This window comes from Uranotaenia lowii, chromosome 3 (genome assembly GCF_029784155.1).
Source record: "Uranotaenia lowii strain MFRU-FL chromosome 3, ASM2978415v1, whole genome shotgun sequence".
Lineage (NCBI taxonomy): Eukaryota > Metazoa > Arthropoda > Insecta > Diptera > Culicidae > Uranotaenia > Uranotaenia lowii.
Genome location: NC_073693.1, coordinates 184,618,236 through 184,635,755, shown reverse-complemented (window position 1 = coordinate 184,635,755; position 17,520 = coordinate 184,618,236). Strand labels below are relative to the sequence as shown.

Sequence of the window (17,520 nt, the reverse complement as noted above, 5' to 3'; positions counted from 1 at the left end):
GTGGGCTGGACGCAGTTCGCAGAGAGTCTCGTAAGGAGACAGTATTGGAACGCCAGGCCAGGTTCTCCAATACGACACCGAAAGACGTCACCATTACACCCGCAAGGCCTCCCGCGGGCTAGCCGTTAGTCAGGGCGAGAGAAACTGACCGTGTTCATGCTAAACGCAAACACGCCGTTACTGGAACGTGACAAACCAGCAAGAAGCTCTCCTGAGCGCGATCCGTTAGTCAGGGCGAGAGAAACTGACCGTGTACACGCCTCGCGCTGTCACGCCGTTACTGGAACGTGACAAACCAGCAAATCCAGCTATGCAAGTAGAAACACGACTACCAACAACGGATGACCGCTCCACGAAAATCCGGACAGACAGACCGTTTGCCGATCGGGACAAATCGAGCCGCGGAGAGCAACATCTGGACAACAGCACCATTAAACCAGCTATGAGCTACACCAGCTACGAATAGAGTATGCTCCACCAAAATACAACCTTGGAACAAAACAACAAACCGTACTAATCTGGAATGGTGTCACTACATACGAGGTGAATCCAGTATTCGAACCACATGCTGAACTAGTCCTAATTTTAGGGGAAGTAGCATAAACGGGGTCGTCAAGAAAACCCTCCATTCAAAAGCAACGCGATCTGGAGGCGCGGTATAACCTCCATTCGGGCTCTTGGCGATCAGGGAACTAAATTCTCCCTTTCCACGGATTTGCTGCTTTTCCCTCCTTTTTATATCACCATATTTTTTAACCTCCTTTTAATTTTTATATTTGTTCAATGTTTTGTGTTTTTGAGCAAATTTGTAATGTTTAAGCTACTGTTTTGTGATTGTAACCGTAGCGGAGGCAAGAATTTGAAAGCTGGTACAGGAACGGTCAGAGACGATTTGCCAAGACTCGTTGGCGTTCGGTCAAGTCTTCCAGAAGTCGCTGGAGTAGTATTTTCGATTTGGGCCTTTAAGTTTCGATCTGGCAAGCATTGTTGTGGCTTGCGAAGTTTCGTGGTTGCCTTAGGGTGGCCAGACCGATGTCTCTGATCGTAGCCTAGGTATAGAGGTTTTGAATTTTTCATGAATCGTTTGTCTCCGATTCATGAAAAATTCTTCCGTTGCGGTAGTGTATGTAGCATTATAATTAAGTTTGTCTAGCTATTTTGTTCTGAGCGTGTAGTGATTGAGTCAAAAATAGACCAAAGAATGAGTGTATATAAATAAGAGTGTAGCCGTCAAACGCACACGTGGAGAAAACAACATAAACAAAGAGCAACGATCAACAACAATCATCAAAAAGCAACCAGAACAAGAACACGGTTAAGCGGTTAGATTCGCCATCGCAGTGAATAAAAAGTGCCTGGTGTACCGGAACCAAAGCCGATCAAGGACGATGACCCGGATTTGCTCAGTGAAAAGGTGAGACAACACGATCACTTTTATCGGATCAGATGAACCAATTTAGATTCCTCCAGTTCCCATACAACCGATTGAAGGGTGATACGTAGCAGCATCGACCGAGCCAGCACCGACAAGAGACAACCTGTGTGGAAGCAACGGTAAAGCAGTAAGGATTAGTTTTGTTTCTTACCTAACAACTCGCCTCTCATCGTAGGTTGATGTTAGCGTCGTGCTTGGAGAGAAAATTGAAGACGAAAGAAAACTTGTAAGCAGAGTAAACCAGGTAGAAGGGTGAGTTAAATAAACTAAGAATCCCCTCCCGGAAAAGATATTAAGACAGTCTCGATTTTACAGAGCAGAAGCCGCTGCTTTTGTATCCATCAATCCCACAGTGGTGATTGGAAGCTAGAGAACGGAAACGACCCCGAGCGGGTGAGTAGCTAACGCATTGGCCGAAAAATAGAAATGCTAAGTCAGATCGTAAATTAATAGGTCGTTTTTGGGAGCTGAGAAAACCGCTTTTCGGGACTCGATTTTCGCCATCTTGGTTTTGCGAGTCCCGTTTTTGCGAGAGTAAGCTGCGGACGTGGGTAGAGCCAGCCGGAAGTCGTCGGAAGTGCTCCGGGCAGCTGCGGTACGCCCGTCGGAGCAGTGCAGCCAGGCAGGGTTGCCAGTAATCCAGATACGACTGTGATATAAGAAAGAAGCTGTGATACACCTGTGCCGTCCAAGCAGCTGTGATATGATTGTTGTGCGTTTGATGTTAGAGTAGGAAAACGGGCCCGTGAGTAATAATGTAAGCTAGCTTAAGTTTTTAAAATGTCGTGTGTAAGTAAATAATTATAATTGCTACAGATTTGGGTTTTGCGTGTTTGTGTTTTGGGTAAAAGTTAGCCGAGCAGCACACACTGAAAGTCAGTGGTGCTCAACCTGTTTCACTATTTAATAATGCCAATATGGTTAATGTGATAGCATATAACCTGAACTGCCCATCTGGGCGAAGACTGCGATAAAAAAAAAGTTATAAGGTACACCGGCGCAAGTGCAAACGGTTTTCATCATAGTTCAACTTTCATATGTCGTAGAAAAATATGTAAATCTTCAAAAATTATCAATTATCGTTCGTTGCATCACTAAAATGGTTCTCAACAAATTCCCGTTGAAAGTGAAAAATTAAAAAATGATGGTAAAAAGTAACGGCACTTTTTTGAAAAAAAATTCTAAGTTTGCACTTGTCCCGTTTATGGGGGCAAGTGCAAACGCAATGCTTTTTCCAAACTTATTCAGAGATTCGTCAGTGTATCTTTACTAAAACGAATTTAATACATGTTCCGGAATGTTTTATCAACTTTTTTGATATATTTGCTGTTTTTCTGCAATATTAATTACTTTTTGGAACTTCAATTTTGCTGATTGTTGTTTGAAGCAAAAAACCTTAATTTGCCAAGGCATTGCGGAATTTTGAATATCCGCTTCAGAAACAACACTTTGGATACCTCTTCTGACAACTCTAATATAATGCTGAACCAATTTTGAGATGATTTTTTTTTATTTCTGATGTTACATGGCTTAAGGTGCGTTTGCACTTACCCCGGTAGTGTCGTTTGCCCCGCAGTGTGGGTTGACAGGAGTGAATATTATTTTCACAATTTTCAGGGTTTACTGGAAATTTATCATGAATTTTCTGCTTTCACTTGAATATCAGTCCCAAACACTCACCTTTCAACGAAAAATCGGATTTGAATGCCCTTTTTTTTTGTAGCCAAAAAAGCATAACAAAAACACACTTTTCATGTCTAGTAGGGGAGATGAGGGCATAATGGCCACCTTAAGGAAAACGCTTATTTAACCATAGAGAACGGCTGTAATATGTGAATTACATCATTGTTTCGTGTTCAGACACTCAAATAGTCTATTGCCTAATTGGATGAAACTTGAAAAAGTAGATAAAAACGTTTAAAATGCATTTTAAAAAATTTTGCCGAAAGCTGAAAACCACTCACTGTAGAGGCATAATGAGAAACCCCCCGAGGCAGTATGAGCACCATTAATGAAGGCATAATGAGCGTTTTCTGCCGGGGAATCTAGCAGCGAATTCGACTCGATGAAGTCAACTGAATTATAGAGCTACAGCTTAACTTGTATCGTCTGACGATTTGGCCTATTCGTTAGATGTCGGAGAGGTAATCAGTAGGCTCGAGTTCGATTCCTGGTCGAGGTGGTTTTTATTTATTTATCATTCATGATCATGATTGCACTAAACGGTGAGGCGGAGATTCATCAAACAAAGCAATAACAAAATAATCTTGGTCTGTTCGTAGAATTCAAAGAATGAACACATGCTCATACATTATGTTTCTGGTGTTTTGTTTGTGACGGATGATGCTTTGATGCTATTAGCCGTATAATGTAACAATAAAAAAAATCAATCATGAATGGTATGTGCAAAAAACATCCCCTCGAACAGGAATCGAACTCTAGTCTACTGATTACCTCTCCGACACCTTACCAATAGGCCAAATTGACAGACGAAACCAGTCAAGCTGTAGCTCTATTATTCAGTGGACTTCATCGAGTTGAATTCGCTGCTAGATTATACGGCAGAAAATGCTCATTACGCCTTCATTGATAGTGCTCTGTTCGCCTCTAGTGAACAAATTAAAGTAAAAAAGCGTTTTTAAATTGATTAAAGTGAAAAAAAAAATTTATGATGTTGAAAATTGAGAAACAATGTGTAGATCATGTTGCAGTGCGTACATTTCAGATCAAGATGAATTAAAGGTCATAAAAGCTTATTTGGTGGTGCTCAAAAATTATAATATTTTCGTCACTTGAGAACCTAGCTGGTTATTATTTAATATTTCTGTAAATATGAAAAAGATATTTCTTTTTTGGTGAAAAATTAATACTATAGGTAGTACGAAACAAGTCCTTATGAAATTTTTTTTAAAGAAAATACGTACTTATGTAGAAAAAAGGAGTGCTCATTATGCCCTGGGTGCTCGTTATACCCTTATCTCCCCTACGTAATTGAATTCGTGTGTAATCAAACAGTGCCGAGTTTTTAGGGAATAATTAAAAGAAAGTTTAGTTTATCTATGTCAGATTGTTGGTTTGGACAACAACAACAACTTCTAGAAGAAGAAATATTTTTTAATTTTTTTTTGTAACAGATGAAAGTTGATCATTTACACTTGCCCCGGTGTACCTTATTTGATATTCTATTTCTATTCTACCTTACGGTGTCCGTCTTACCCGATTTTCCCCTAATTCTTATAGGTACTATTTAAGAACCGTCTACTATGTTTACGAAACTTGGTCATGTCACATTCAGTTAATAAGCAGAAAAATGTAACACATACAAAATTTCAGCGCAATCGAACTTGATTCAAACCACGAATAAACCCTTTGTTTGAAAGGCTTCTTCAACGTAATTTTTCACAAGGATACATAAAAACAATTACAAAAATGTCAAGAAATATTAGATTCTTAAACTCTTTAATATGTCATTAAAATAGAGTAACAAGTTATGGAGCGATAAGTAAAACGAAATGATAAGTTTTCTATCTACAATGCTTTGTTTGTTCAATTTTTTTCCGTTTTATTTATTTCCAAACCCATCTTGGCGAAAAAAGAGTTTTAGATTCCTGGGGAAAGTCGGGTAAGACGGACACAGCGGGTAAAACGGACACTTTCAATTTTTTGAGAATTTATTACAATGTTTAGCACAAATCAAATGATGGGAATATGTTCGCCTAAGTGTATCAACACTTTTGAGAACCTTTGTTTATTTATAGCAAGCAAGCTCCCATCATAGTAAACAAAACAAACAAAAACTTTGAGGATCCATTATCTGATGTAATTTTCTCTTCTTATTAAATAGTTCATAACTCGAAAATTTTTCGAAAGTTTCAACCGTTTTCAAAGGTAGAGTGTTTATTAGGCTTCTTTCTAATCATCTGGAGGAAAATCAGGGAATTTCCGTCAAAGAACTTGAACAGCAAACGTTTTGAAAAAAAAGTTGCTTAGGCGGGTAAGACGGAAACCTCAAGGTCGGGTAAAACGGACACATAAGTTTCTCAAGGTATTTAAAATTTTTCATCGGTTTGATCCTCCATATGCCTCCAAAAGACCTTGGCAAGAGCAATTGTCGGTCGAAAAGCACTCACCGTCTCAAACAGGCCATAAAAACTGTAAAAATCCGGTAAAGAAAGCGCCTATAAAATACGGAATTCCGCAACCACACTGATTCGCTTCTGGACTTCGACCAGTTGGTTCCATTTTGGTTTGAAAACGTTTTCTTAACTCACAAAAATATTTACTTTTACAGCAATTTTCTTTACAGATCGAGATTCCAGATTCAGATTTCATATTAAGATTCAAAATTCAGAATCAGATTTCAGATTTAGATCCAGATTTCAGATTCAAATTCAAATTTTCAAAATCAAATCTAATGTTCTGATTTCTTCGTACCTGAAAATGATCAAATTTTTGAAGACGAATGATTCTATAAAACTTTCCATCCATCTTCTTCGAAAATCATATTTCCAATTTCAGATTCAGTTTTTAAATGCAGATTTCAGAACTCAGATTCCCATTTCATTTGCAGATATCAGAGTTTAGATTTATAATGTTTAATTTAGGTTTCAGATTTAGATTTCAAATACAGATTCCAAGAAAAGATTTTAGATTAGGATAGTATATTTCATAGTTTAGATTAATATTTTAGATTCAGATTCACATTCGAAGTTACATTCAGAGGTCAAATCAGGATTCTAGATTCAGGAATCAGGATAAGGATATCAGATTCAATTTTCGATTCACATTTCAGATTCGGATTTGGTTCGCCCCACAAGAGGAAAACGTGCTGTGCGAACGAATTTTTAGTTAAATTAAAATTACATGTTTTGATTTGATGTTCAAATAACATAGATATTAAATTTAAATTAAAGTTTCTTTGATTGACATTTGAAACTCTGAAAAATACAAAACGATGACTCAGATATCAGATTTACCTGTACTAAAAAACAGTATCTTATCGTATTTATAATGAATTCATATTAAACCAGTTATACGTTATACGTGAACAACTAATGCCAGACGCAATTAATTGGAAAATTAACTAAAATCACACTGCTTTATCTATATTTTAATGTTTTGAATGACATTATAAACGATTCAAGAAGAATTTCGACCTGATCTCAACTGTTTGATATCTTCAAATGTTTTGCATCGTACCTACTTACGCCGTCTAACATAAAACATACACACATGTTGAGTAACACGTGTTAGATTTTTGACCATATGTATGCATACATAAACCTCCAGTGATCGAGTACCAGTGATCAAGGACCATTCATAAATAACGTTGATCTCTGATCAGTAGAAAGCTAGAGAGTGGAGTTTGGATGTGAGCATACTCTCACGTGGAAAGAAAGATCAAGAATGTCTTACAAGAATACACGTGGTTCATGAACGGTCCCTGAATGAACCTTCTTCGATCAGCAGCATCAGACCAATTTAGATTCTTCTGCTGGAATATAGTGCATAGAATTTCGTTTCTACTTCTTTGAGATAAGACTGACCGGAACTTGATTAGTAGGGATATCATGTTAAGGAAATTAATTCTGTTACTTTTCATTGCTATCCAACATAGTGTTATTGAATGTGACGAAAATGACGAAGAAGAACAACCTCAGCCAACTTCATTCATCGATTTATATGAACAAGGCGTGCAGAGCTATCTCGGGAACGAGTTCGAAGACTGTGTTTATTTCCTGGAGAATGCGGTAGAAAAGTATCGAGCTTATTATGAGTCTACGGCCAACTGTCGAATAGAGTGTGAATATGCTAGCCGAAATATAAGAAATAAAGGGGAATTTCTCCATGAGACTGATGTTGAAAATTTACGTTTTTACGAGCTCATTATCAGGAGGACACTTTGCATTAGAAAGTGTAGAAGCCGCGAAGGAATTCAGTTGCCATTTGAGGAGGATTACGATGGATATTATATGGACCTGTTTAAACATAGGCAGGCCTATACCTATTTACATGCTTGTTACACCAAAGTATGCAATTGAAACTGAACATAAGCAAAAAAAAACTACTCTTAAATTGAAATTACTTTTTGCAGACAAACCAGGTAACATTAGCTGCTTCGGCAGCATTAACATACATGGTTAAACATCCCGGAGACACAGTTATGCAGAAAAATTTTGAAGCTGCTCTCGAAAAACCTGGCGTTGATAAGGAAGAAATTTTGGATTTAGAAGAGAAGGTAACTATTAAATCTTTAATTAGAACTTGCGCTCCGAGTAGGCTTCAAGACAAATACTTAATTATCAAATTAATTTTGTTCAAGAAATTCGTCAAAATGTTCGTAGCCGGTATTTTGAAAATAAATGATCAGAAATGGGAGGAGGTAATTTCACTGATGGAAAGCTCGATCATGCAATTTATTTACGATGAAAATCAATGCCGAGCGTACTGTGAAGGGGAATTTGATCATGGATTTCTACCCGACTTTATTTCCTCAATTGCAAGTACGAGCGTTAAGATCTAAATAAAATATACAATTATTACCGTTCACTTTATTTTTCAGATCATTTTACCAATGCATTGTACTGTAAAAGAAATTGCACTCAAGAAATGGGCATGGTACGTGGAAAATATTATGAATTTTTGTTCGCCGGTCATTATCAATATCTACAGATGGCCTATTATGAAGGTATTCGAAATCATATCATATAGTTTTTATAAAGAAAGTCATGTTTGTTCATTTTTCCACTTTTCAGTGAAAAAATATGAAGAATCTTACAGATCAGGTCTGAGCTATTTATTATTCAAAGGCGACGATACTCATATGCTCGACAGCTTGAAGATTATCGAGAAAGAAATGAAAGGACTACTTAACGAAAACCCCTATAAGCCGAGAAGGGTAAGTGAACGTTAAAAATTGGCTCAAATTCAAAATAAGTTAAAAATTACACGATGTGACCATTTTTCAATTGAAAATTTAAAACCAAAAACACCTTAACTTAGATAACTGACACATATTCCTGATGTAAAATCGGCCGCTGAATCCGAAAATTCAGTGGAACAGTTTTTAAGTTATGCTCAAAAAATTAAATTTTGTTAAAAGAAAAAAACTACCTATACAAACATAAAACTAAATATCTTGGACTATATAACATCATTTAAAAATCACTTTCTCTCATATTAAAGGTAATAAATTTGCTACTAAACTCTTGAAAGTTTTCTTTTAAATGGACATTTTTATTTTTCAAAGGTTAAATTAGGCTGCCTAAACCCGTCGATGAAACTGATTTTTTTCTGAACTAATTAAGGCTTGTACCACTTAGAATCGGGTCGCATATAATTTTCGATTTCTCCATGAGGAAATAACGTACAAAATTGGTAGTGATGTTGTAGAAATAATCGTAGAGCTCAGTATATGACCAGGCTGTAAAAAGCAATTCCCATTATCTATAGGTAATACATTGAACATAAGATAGTTGTAGTTATATATACAGTACCGTTCATAATTGTATAGAAATTGGAAGCTCGCGCGCATTTTTACTTTGAACTTCCATAACTTTTTTCTCAGATGATATTTTTTTATTAAATTTTCTGCGTTAGATAGATCAACTATCACACTATCATATCACGAAATTTGAGCTATCTAAAGATTGTTTGGCTAGAGATAGTCATTCTAAAAAAATTGGACTTTTTGGACTTTTACCATTCAGAGTGCAATATCTCAGAAATTACGCAAAGCTTTTTATTGAAATTTTCCATAGTGATTGTTGAAATATAAAATTAAAATGTCTGTTTTATCGATGAAATCAAAAGTTACGCGATGTTCAATGTTTCAGGCATGAACCTTAAAATGTGCTTTCTATAGAATTTTGGAAGAATGTTTCCATAGGAAAATCATATTTTATGTATAACAACCAGTAAATCTAAAACAATTTTGTGACATTCTGATTTCAAAACACAAATGAATCATTTCTAATTCTTTTTCTTTTTCTCATTGCCTCTGTCAGACATTATTTGACTGATTTGTGGATGAAAAAGATATTGTTCTCATGAATCGTCCAAAATTCTATAGAAATCGCATTTTAAGGTTCATGCCTGAAATATTGTACATCGCGTAACTTTTGATCCCATCTATAGAACTTTTCAAAAACTTCAGACCTGTTATTTTTATATTTCAACAATCATTCTGCAAAATTTCAATAAAAAGCGTTGCGTTATTTCTTCAAATTTCTTCACAATTATAAACGGACTCTACATATATACTTTATTCGTTTTCTCCATTCGCTCAGTTTTGAACTCTACCATTAGACTGAGTCGATTTGGGGTCATTTTTGAATTTCTCAAACCCTGGGGTCCAAAAAGATTCTTTTTGATCCAAAACTCATCCATGATTTTTTGCAGAATTTTTAAATTAACGTTTACATGAGTAAATTTGAACTTTTAGGTTTGTATGGGAAAATCCAATATTTCGTAATGATCAACATCATTTTTGTTTCTTCAGTGGAACCGAGTCTGCTTATGGTTTATGTGTCAATTTATAAATTCTCTAAAGAAAATTTTCCGCTGAACAACTTTGTCGAAGACTGTAACTTGGTATTTTATTAGACAAAAAAGTTATCAGGTGTTGAATGGGGTATGTCTTTTGGAATTGAAAAATAATAAATTCAATTGACATCAATGCTGGGTGCCTAGCGAGGTGTTGCATGATTACTTTTCATGCACTACTTCGCGAGGCTCTAGCAGTGATGTCAATTGAGTTTATTGTTTATCAATGCGAAAGGACATACCCCTACTGTTAAACAGCTATTAACTTTCTTGCCTAAAAAGATACGAAGTTACGTTCTTCGACAAGGTTTTTCAGCGGAAAATTTCCTTTAGGGAATTTATATATTGGTTCCACAGAAGCAACAAAAATGATGTTGATTTTTCAGTACAAAATATTCAATTTTCCCATACGAACATAAAAGTTCAATTTTACTCATATAAACGTAACTTAAAAATTCTGCTAAAAATCATGGATAAGTTTTGGACCAAGACGAAGCTTTTTATAATTCAGGGTTTGAGAAATTCAAAAATAGCGGGGTCATTTTTGAATTTAGATGCAAAGATTTAGATTTGTTTTAGATGCAAAACAGAGATTTGTTGTCATTATTTCTTTTATAACTTTCAAAGGAGTTGATGATGTCTTCTTTGGTGTCTTCATATGAAAGTTGTTTTATTATTTGAGCTATTCTTTCCATTTTTTTTGCAGAATATTTTTTTTTAAAAGCTTATAACATTTCAATGCGTTTTGGCCTGCTATTTGATGATTTCCGTTGAAAACTAACAGAGTTATGAAGCTTTGAAATATGGTTTTATTTTATGTAGGTACAAAAAAAATCTAACAGAATCTAACTCAAAAAAAAATTTTTTTTAGAAATTTGAAAAAAAAAACATATGTTTTTAAGTACCTTGTAAAAATAAACCAAATTTTCAATTCTGGGGAAGATCTGAAAACCCCCAGCGAAAACCCGTTAGATAATAAAAAAATCCCCTTATGCCAAAATGAAGTTTAGAATTTAGATGATCCATAACAAATTTCTTAATCTTAATTGTGTTATAATTTTTTTATTTATGCATCCAAAACGAACTTTTCTGAGCAAGTTTTATAAAAATGATCATGAAAGGTTTTCTGAAAGCCTAAAATACGATTCACACACTAATTTCTAGGTTTTGACAAAATTTGCCCGGATATTTCCAGGCTTTTGGTCGACAATTTTGAAATCAAATGCCCGGATTTTGCCGGGTTTTTAGACAAAAATAGCCCGGTTTGTCCGGCCCGGATACGTGGTGAAAAAATTCTGGCAACCTTAAGTATGGGGAAAGATATTTTGAATTGAATTGAATTGAGTTGAATTGGTGAAAAACTTATAGGTATCTTTTAGTAAAATATAATTTGAGCATAACTAAAACTCTTCTACTTAGTTTTTTTTAATGTCATTTTCGGATTCAGTGAAGACTTCGCCTTTAAAAAGTTCTTCAATTTACTTAGTTTACAAATACAGTTAACTAGTGATATTAGCGCCAAATTGGTCAAGCGTGGAAAATGCTCTTGTTATAGGTTACATACGTAAGGTTAAAATGAATCATTTATGGATCTTTCTCTACAGGAAGCACAGGAATATTACGATCGGGATAACTACGAGAAGAAACTCGTTGCTTACATCAAACAAGAGTTTGTCAATTCGGAAAGTGAGGATAACCTTGATAATATATCCACAAGCATCGATCCAAAAACCAGCAGTTCGTCTGAGCTGATCAGTGATGAACAACCACACGATGATCATAGTACTGTAAGTCCATCAACTTCACAATCAGATTAACCCGTTGTTGCATCCACACATTCATTCTTTTTTTCAGCATCATGCATTTTCAACGCACGAAGAAATCATTTACCAAACCTCCAGCCATGGTTATCAACATGAAGAACTTTGAGTAGAATTATGTGCCATAGATAACTTACCTCAAATCAAACGGAATTCGGAACAAAGAAAAATGTTTACTTTATATTCGTAGTATATATTTTCTGTTTTTATAATTCATCACAAACTTACAAAGGCCAAACACTTTAGCCTATATATTCGAATGTATGTTTCTCAATGTACAATATGTGAATGCGAAAAATTCAATAATGAATTTTTGTTTTCATAAGAGATAAATAAAACTGCTACTGTGAAATATAATCAATATATAGTACTTTGCAAACGATCACTTCTACTGGATTTTAATCTAATTTTTTTTTTAATTTATTGATTTCATTTGTAGTATCTTTTGTTTTTATTTGCCATCCTTCGGAATTCTTTTTTAACTTTGTTTTTTTTTCAGTATAGGTATTTACAAATTCCTGTCGTGTTTATTCTTCATTTATCGTTTATTTACTGGTTGACACAACCAAAAATCACAGCTAATCTCTAGTATTTTCCGCTCGTAGAATATTATCTAGTTTCACTATCGATTGATCACGAATGGCTGGGATACAAAGAAAAACAGATAACAATCAACACGTGGTGCCCGAAAGATACTAGTTGGTCAAAAGTACGGCAACTATACATGTTTTTCGTTCTCCTATCATACATAATAAATTAGTTGTTCTATCGTAAGACTGACTGCTACAGTGTGTCTGATATAGTTTGGAATGTATCGAGGTAAGGATCGGAATATCTTACCGGACGATACCGAGGTTCTCGAATGCCGTCAGCGACCTGCTTCGTCAGGTGTAAACAAGTATGTATCTACACAACGTTATTTTTTTCCCGATTCGCCATCAGAAACCGTCACGCTGACCTATTGATATACTGATGTTAGTTTTATTGAGTGTTGTGAGTGTGTATATTATTTTGAATGCCTTTTCAGAAACACTAGGTTAACGTCTGTTGTGGAGAAGAACTGAAAACAAACCTTTCAAACAGTAGATAGTAACTTTCGATTTTCAAATTATAACCTAAATCAATTGTTTTTTTTTTTATCTATGGTATCTATCAACATTTGGTTGTTACATGTTTTGTTAAATATCGAATACATGTCAAATATAAATATATATATTCATATATGTAGGATTTTATAGTGGTAAGAAAAGCTAAAATTTATAAATATACTATATTAATTACAATATGTAAGAATTTGGGATACAAGACACGTAAATTTTCATCAATACAGTAATTATGGGGTCGAGTTATAAGAATATACACTTTCCGTGTTTGTCGTCAGACTCTGATTTATTGGTTTTTTTTTTCTATAATAATGAACATTTTTTCTCAACATACTGCTCTTCTACGCAAAATTGTATCACGATGAAGGATCAATGAGCCAATTTTGCGTAGATATGCTATATGTGCTTTTAAAAATACGCTTTTCGTTTGTTTCAACAATAGTGATGCTATTAGTTTTGTTATATAATTAATTGAAATGGAGCAAAGGGTGAGGTACGATTAAACATATATCTTCATATTTATAAGATGTACATCTTCAGTGAGATTGATACTTCGAAACACTTCCATGCAATGCTGATCGTTGAACCAATAGGAAAAAAATACGGATCCTTTGTTCATTAGGATTACACGTATCGTTGTTATTTTGCATTAACTCATTATCTGTAGTTCTTTTGTTGTATGGAAGCGCTGACGTATTATTTAATATTTTTGCCGTGTGAGATTTTTCATTCATTCTTTGAATAGAAGAGCTCGTTGTTATTTTTCATTTGCACTATAAAGTCACACAGTATTGACTTGCTACTTAAAAATTCTAGATCACGAATATATGTAGTCTCTTTCTTACATTTTTATCGGTTTTCTGAACGCGTTCTGTGCTTATTCGAAGATCCGTGTGTTCATGAAACGACCGGAATTTGAAATTAGGAAGCTGCCTACAGATTCTCTATAATTGTTAAACAACCCAGATTGATAAAATTCATAAGATAACAGAAAACAAAACTGATGCTGATGTCTTCAAAATGCTCTAAAATAGAGAAGGTATTCAATAAGGCAGGCTCATCCACATATAACATACAGAATTACAGAATTCGTTGTTCAAGTAGTGTGTTCACTCCCATAATTTAAACATTTCTCGGGGTAGGAAGAGAATGGAAGGAAGGGAATGAAAATATTTGGAGCAAATCTTTGATTCGCGGATTATTTTATTTATTTATTTTATTTTATCTACTGAATTCTACTAAAACAATCATTTGATGAATTTTTGTCAAATGTTAGGTTTGGCGAGTTTCTGACTTACATTTCCCATGGAACGTCTAAAATTAGAGGAAATCGTGTTTTTCGATCCAAGTCCAAAGAGATGTTTCCTCATATGGAATTTGAACCAACAGAAACTTAAAAACTTGGCACATACCAGCTTTAAAAACACGAATGAACGAAATCATAGATTGAAGAGCATCGCAAAAAGATTTGTTTAATGTTTATTTTTTCAAAATCATAAAACTCCAACTGTTAAGGTTACCTCTAGTTGGCCACTTCCTGAAAACTTCTTATGTTGAATCAATTATCATTTTCCAGATATTTAAGCAGCTGATCGATTTGAAGTTTTAGCTTTGAAACACTGAACTCTTAGGAAAGCCTAAGTCACAAAGTAAAAAAAAAAACAAGTTATAATACTTACTCTGTTTTCCATTTTCCACCTTTTTGCTCATAGAAATTATGGTTCATAAAAGCCACAGAAAAGAATTTATGTTACTCAGAAAGCTCTTTTGGAAACTATTCTTATTCTGATCGATATCTACATTGTTTCATAGTGTACCTCAAAGTTAGTTCTGGAACATGATTGGAAAGAAACCATGAACAGGAATTGTTACTCTGCCATTCCATCCGAAATTAAATCACACTTTTTACGGTTGCGCCCGCTTTATGATTGGTGATGGTGCTAAAGCTAATAGAAAATTAACGAATGGTGCGATTTTAGGAGCCCGCTAGATCGGTCGTTAAATTTCATGGAGCCTTGTCGGGGTAGAGCAGCTAAAAGAATATACAGTATTTAAATGGTAAAATATATTGTTCTTATCGGCGCAGCATGCTTACCATAATAACAAATCATAATCAACTGAAGTACAAAACGCATTTTTATCATACAGGAAAACAGCAACTTATAAAGAAGACATGTATCACTATTCAAAAATAACGCAACAATATGCTCAAACTGTCTTAACTGTATTGAAAACCTTTGAAGAATCGTTATTTATCCAAGTAACTACAAAATTGCAACAAATCCTTTGTTTATAACAAGATAAATATTATTTTTTTAATATCTGCCACACTTACTCGTCTCAGTACAACATAAAAATCTCATTTTTTCAAGTTGAGTTTCCATACATAGGTTCATTAATTGCTAATAATTGCAAACCTGTTCAACACAAAGTGGGAAAAATCGGTTTTGTTCGCTGGTTTTATAGCTTATTTTGGGCGAAACAAGCTGCATTTGACATTTTTCCGAAAAAAAATAAACTTTCGTACAGATAAATCATGCAAAATAACCGATAAAGCTTACTGGAAATTTATACAGTAAGTAAACCTAAGCAATCGTTTCACACATTTTATAGTTGCTCTTCTCCCAGCGAATAGCACATAAGATCTCAAGGATTGAACAGAGAATCATAATAACACTTTCATTAGTCGATAGTAGAAAAGGAGTCTATTTAAACTCTAAAACGAGCAAAGTGCCAACATCGTAACCATGTTTGTTAAATTCAAACGGAACACATACATATCTAAAAGATAAGTAGTGTCCTTTTGACAAATTGAAGAAACTAGTCACATTACTTGTCTTTTGAAATAAGCTCTTCGACATGGGACGGACGCACAAATGTCACGTCAAACCCTAAAAAAGCTAATAGAAAACATTCGAAGACTATAGAACAGACTGCATTCGTTTGTCAGGATATTTGGCTAATAAAAATGGGTAAAAAAAAACACACCTCAAAATCATCAGTTTTAATCCATGTCTTCAAAATTACTAAACGAAAGAAAGTGTTGCATTTTTTTCGAGTACAGTAGATACTTCATCCCCAATTAACATTTTCAGGTTTATTGACGGCTTTTACTCCAAGATTTAGTTTCATAAGAGGTTTGAAGAGCCTAAGTATTTTAACCTTGTTACTGGCATCTGATGGCATCTTCAAACTGTTGTTTGTAAAGTTATTTGCATTGGGAGGACAACAGGTCCAAGGTATTGGCTACCTATTACAGTTATCAACAAAGAAGAAAAGATACATGAATAAGGAATTGAGCCTAAATCCACTAGGAAACTGATATTTCCGGTTAAATACAAAAAAACATAAATCAGCTCATAATTTTATTCAGATTTCTTCTAATCTATGCGAATATCAATTACGCAGTAGTTATGCCCTGACAATTTGTTTCAGATCGAAACGTTTCTTTGGTCTTCTCTTATGCTTCCATGACTCACATAATTAGTTTAATCGAAGTAAAACGAATAAATAGGCTGTCGAATGGAACAGTCTTGTAGTGAACCGAGTTTCTCCAGCTCAATTTCTTACCAGGTGGTGAAAAGTGTCGTTTTCAATTGAGCAAATACTAATGCCTATAAATTAAAACCGACCACTAGGCGTAGAAGGATCATAGATCTATTGAAAAATATCCTTTGGTACATGTAACACGCATCTGCATTTACTTACACAATCGTTTTAATACTTTTTAGTGCTTTCGAAGTTCTATACATATGGGCCCACTTACGCGTACTGAAAAACTATCGCATTTTCTACATTGATTGAACCCTCTAAACGGGTTCTTTATATACAATACTACCAAGAAAAAAAATATTACCTCCTATATCCACCGTTATGGGCAGGCAAAAGCTAAACTCTAATAATACCTTAAATATCAGTACTGAAAGTCGTCCATTTTTTTCCGGGCATTCAAATCCAGTCCGTCAGCTAGTGAAAGACGTCAACCATGGACAAGTAATGAACTTTCATAGAAATGGTAAACAAGTGGTTGTAGAGGAAGAAATTTACTCAATTTGTATAATGAAATAATTTGCGTGCTACTGCTAAAGGTTGTGTAGAAAGCATGAACATTTTCGGCATCTACGGTGGAATAGAATGGCGATTGTTAAAAACTTAATTTAGGAATGATTGACACTATATGCAAAGTCATTCTAGATTCTAGATGGTTATGAGTTGATATAATAATTCATATGAAGCATGACGAATGTCCGCTCCCATATTATTTGAAACAGAATTTTTTATAAGCTTTCTATTATCATCGGGAGCAAGTCAATTACCGATTTAAGTTTGACATCATGTTTTTAGTGTAATCCTTTAGAAAACTAAATATATCCACATGAAAATTTTAAACGCACTTAAACGCTGGTAACAGGGTAGTAACATACATAAAGAAGACGAAATAAGTGTGATTTTTACGGGAAAAAAAATTAAAACATGCTTTTCAATTTGTGGTAGTTTATTGAAATTTATACGAATTGTACAGAAGTAGTTTAGAAATATTTTTTTTTATTTCTTCGGACAATCAATAGTAACTAAATCTTGGACTTAATAGAAGTTCTGAAAGATACTAAGCTATTTT

The 17,520-nt window shown here is 34.5% G+C and overlaps 2 protein-coding genes across 3 annotated transcripts in view; both read left to right on the top strand.

The window, feature by feature from the left end:
• The first annotated feature begins 1,279 nt into the window (after positions 1–1,279).
• On the top strand, positions 1,280–12,160 carry LOC129750804 (cartilage-associated protein-like). Of its 2 annotated transcripts, XM_055745881.1 has the most exons (8): positions 1,280–1,414; positions 7,053–7,464; positions 7,530–7,673; positions 7,758–7,938; positions 7,998–8,123; positions 8,191–8,333; positions 11,584–11,766; positions 11,834–12,160. In XM_055745881.1, the coding sequence occupies exons 1-8, from the start codon at positions 1,389–1,391 to the stop codon at positions 11,906–11,908; spliced, it is 1,290 nt and encodes a 429-aa protein (XP_055601856.1). In that variant the 5' UTR covers positions 1,280–1,388; the 3' UTR covers positions 11,909–12,160. The 2 variants fall into 2 exon arrangements, with proteins under 2 accessions (XP_055601856.1, XP_055601855.1); XM_055745880.1 differs by lacking the exon at positions 1,280–1,414 and having other exon boundaries at positions 6,261–7,464.
• Positions 12,161–12,608: 448 nt separating this feature from the next.
• LOC129752912 (aldehyde dehydrogenase, mitochondrial-like) overlaps positions 12,609–17,520 on the top strand; it is a 5,827-nt gene continuing 915 nt past the window's right edge. Inside the window, exon 1 of the mRNA XM_055748701.1 lies at positions 12,609–12,689. Coding sequence (XP_055604676.1) covers positions 12,609–12,689 — 81 coding nt within the window. The remainder of the gene's footprint in view (positions 12,690–17,520) is intronic.

Excerpts from the sequence above, each read along its gene's own strand:
- LOC129750804 (XM_055745880.1), top strand. The coding sequence starts at position 7,006 with ATGTTAAGGAAATTAATTCTGTTACTTTTCATTGCTATCCAACATAGT. Across the intron at positions 7,674-7,757 it reads TTTTGGATTTAGAAGAGAAG|AAATTCGTCAAAATGTTCGT; the intron begins GTAACTATTAAA and ends ATTTTGTTCAAG. Across the intron at positions 11,767-11,833 it reads CACACGATGATCATAGTACT|CATCATGCATTTTCAACGCA; the intron begins GTAAGTCCATCA and ends TCTTTTTTTCAG.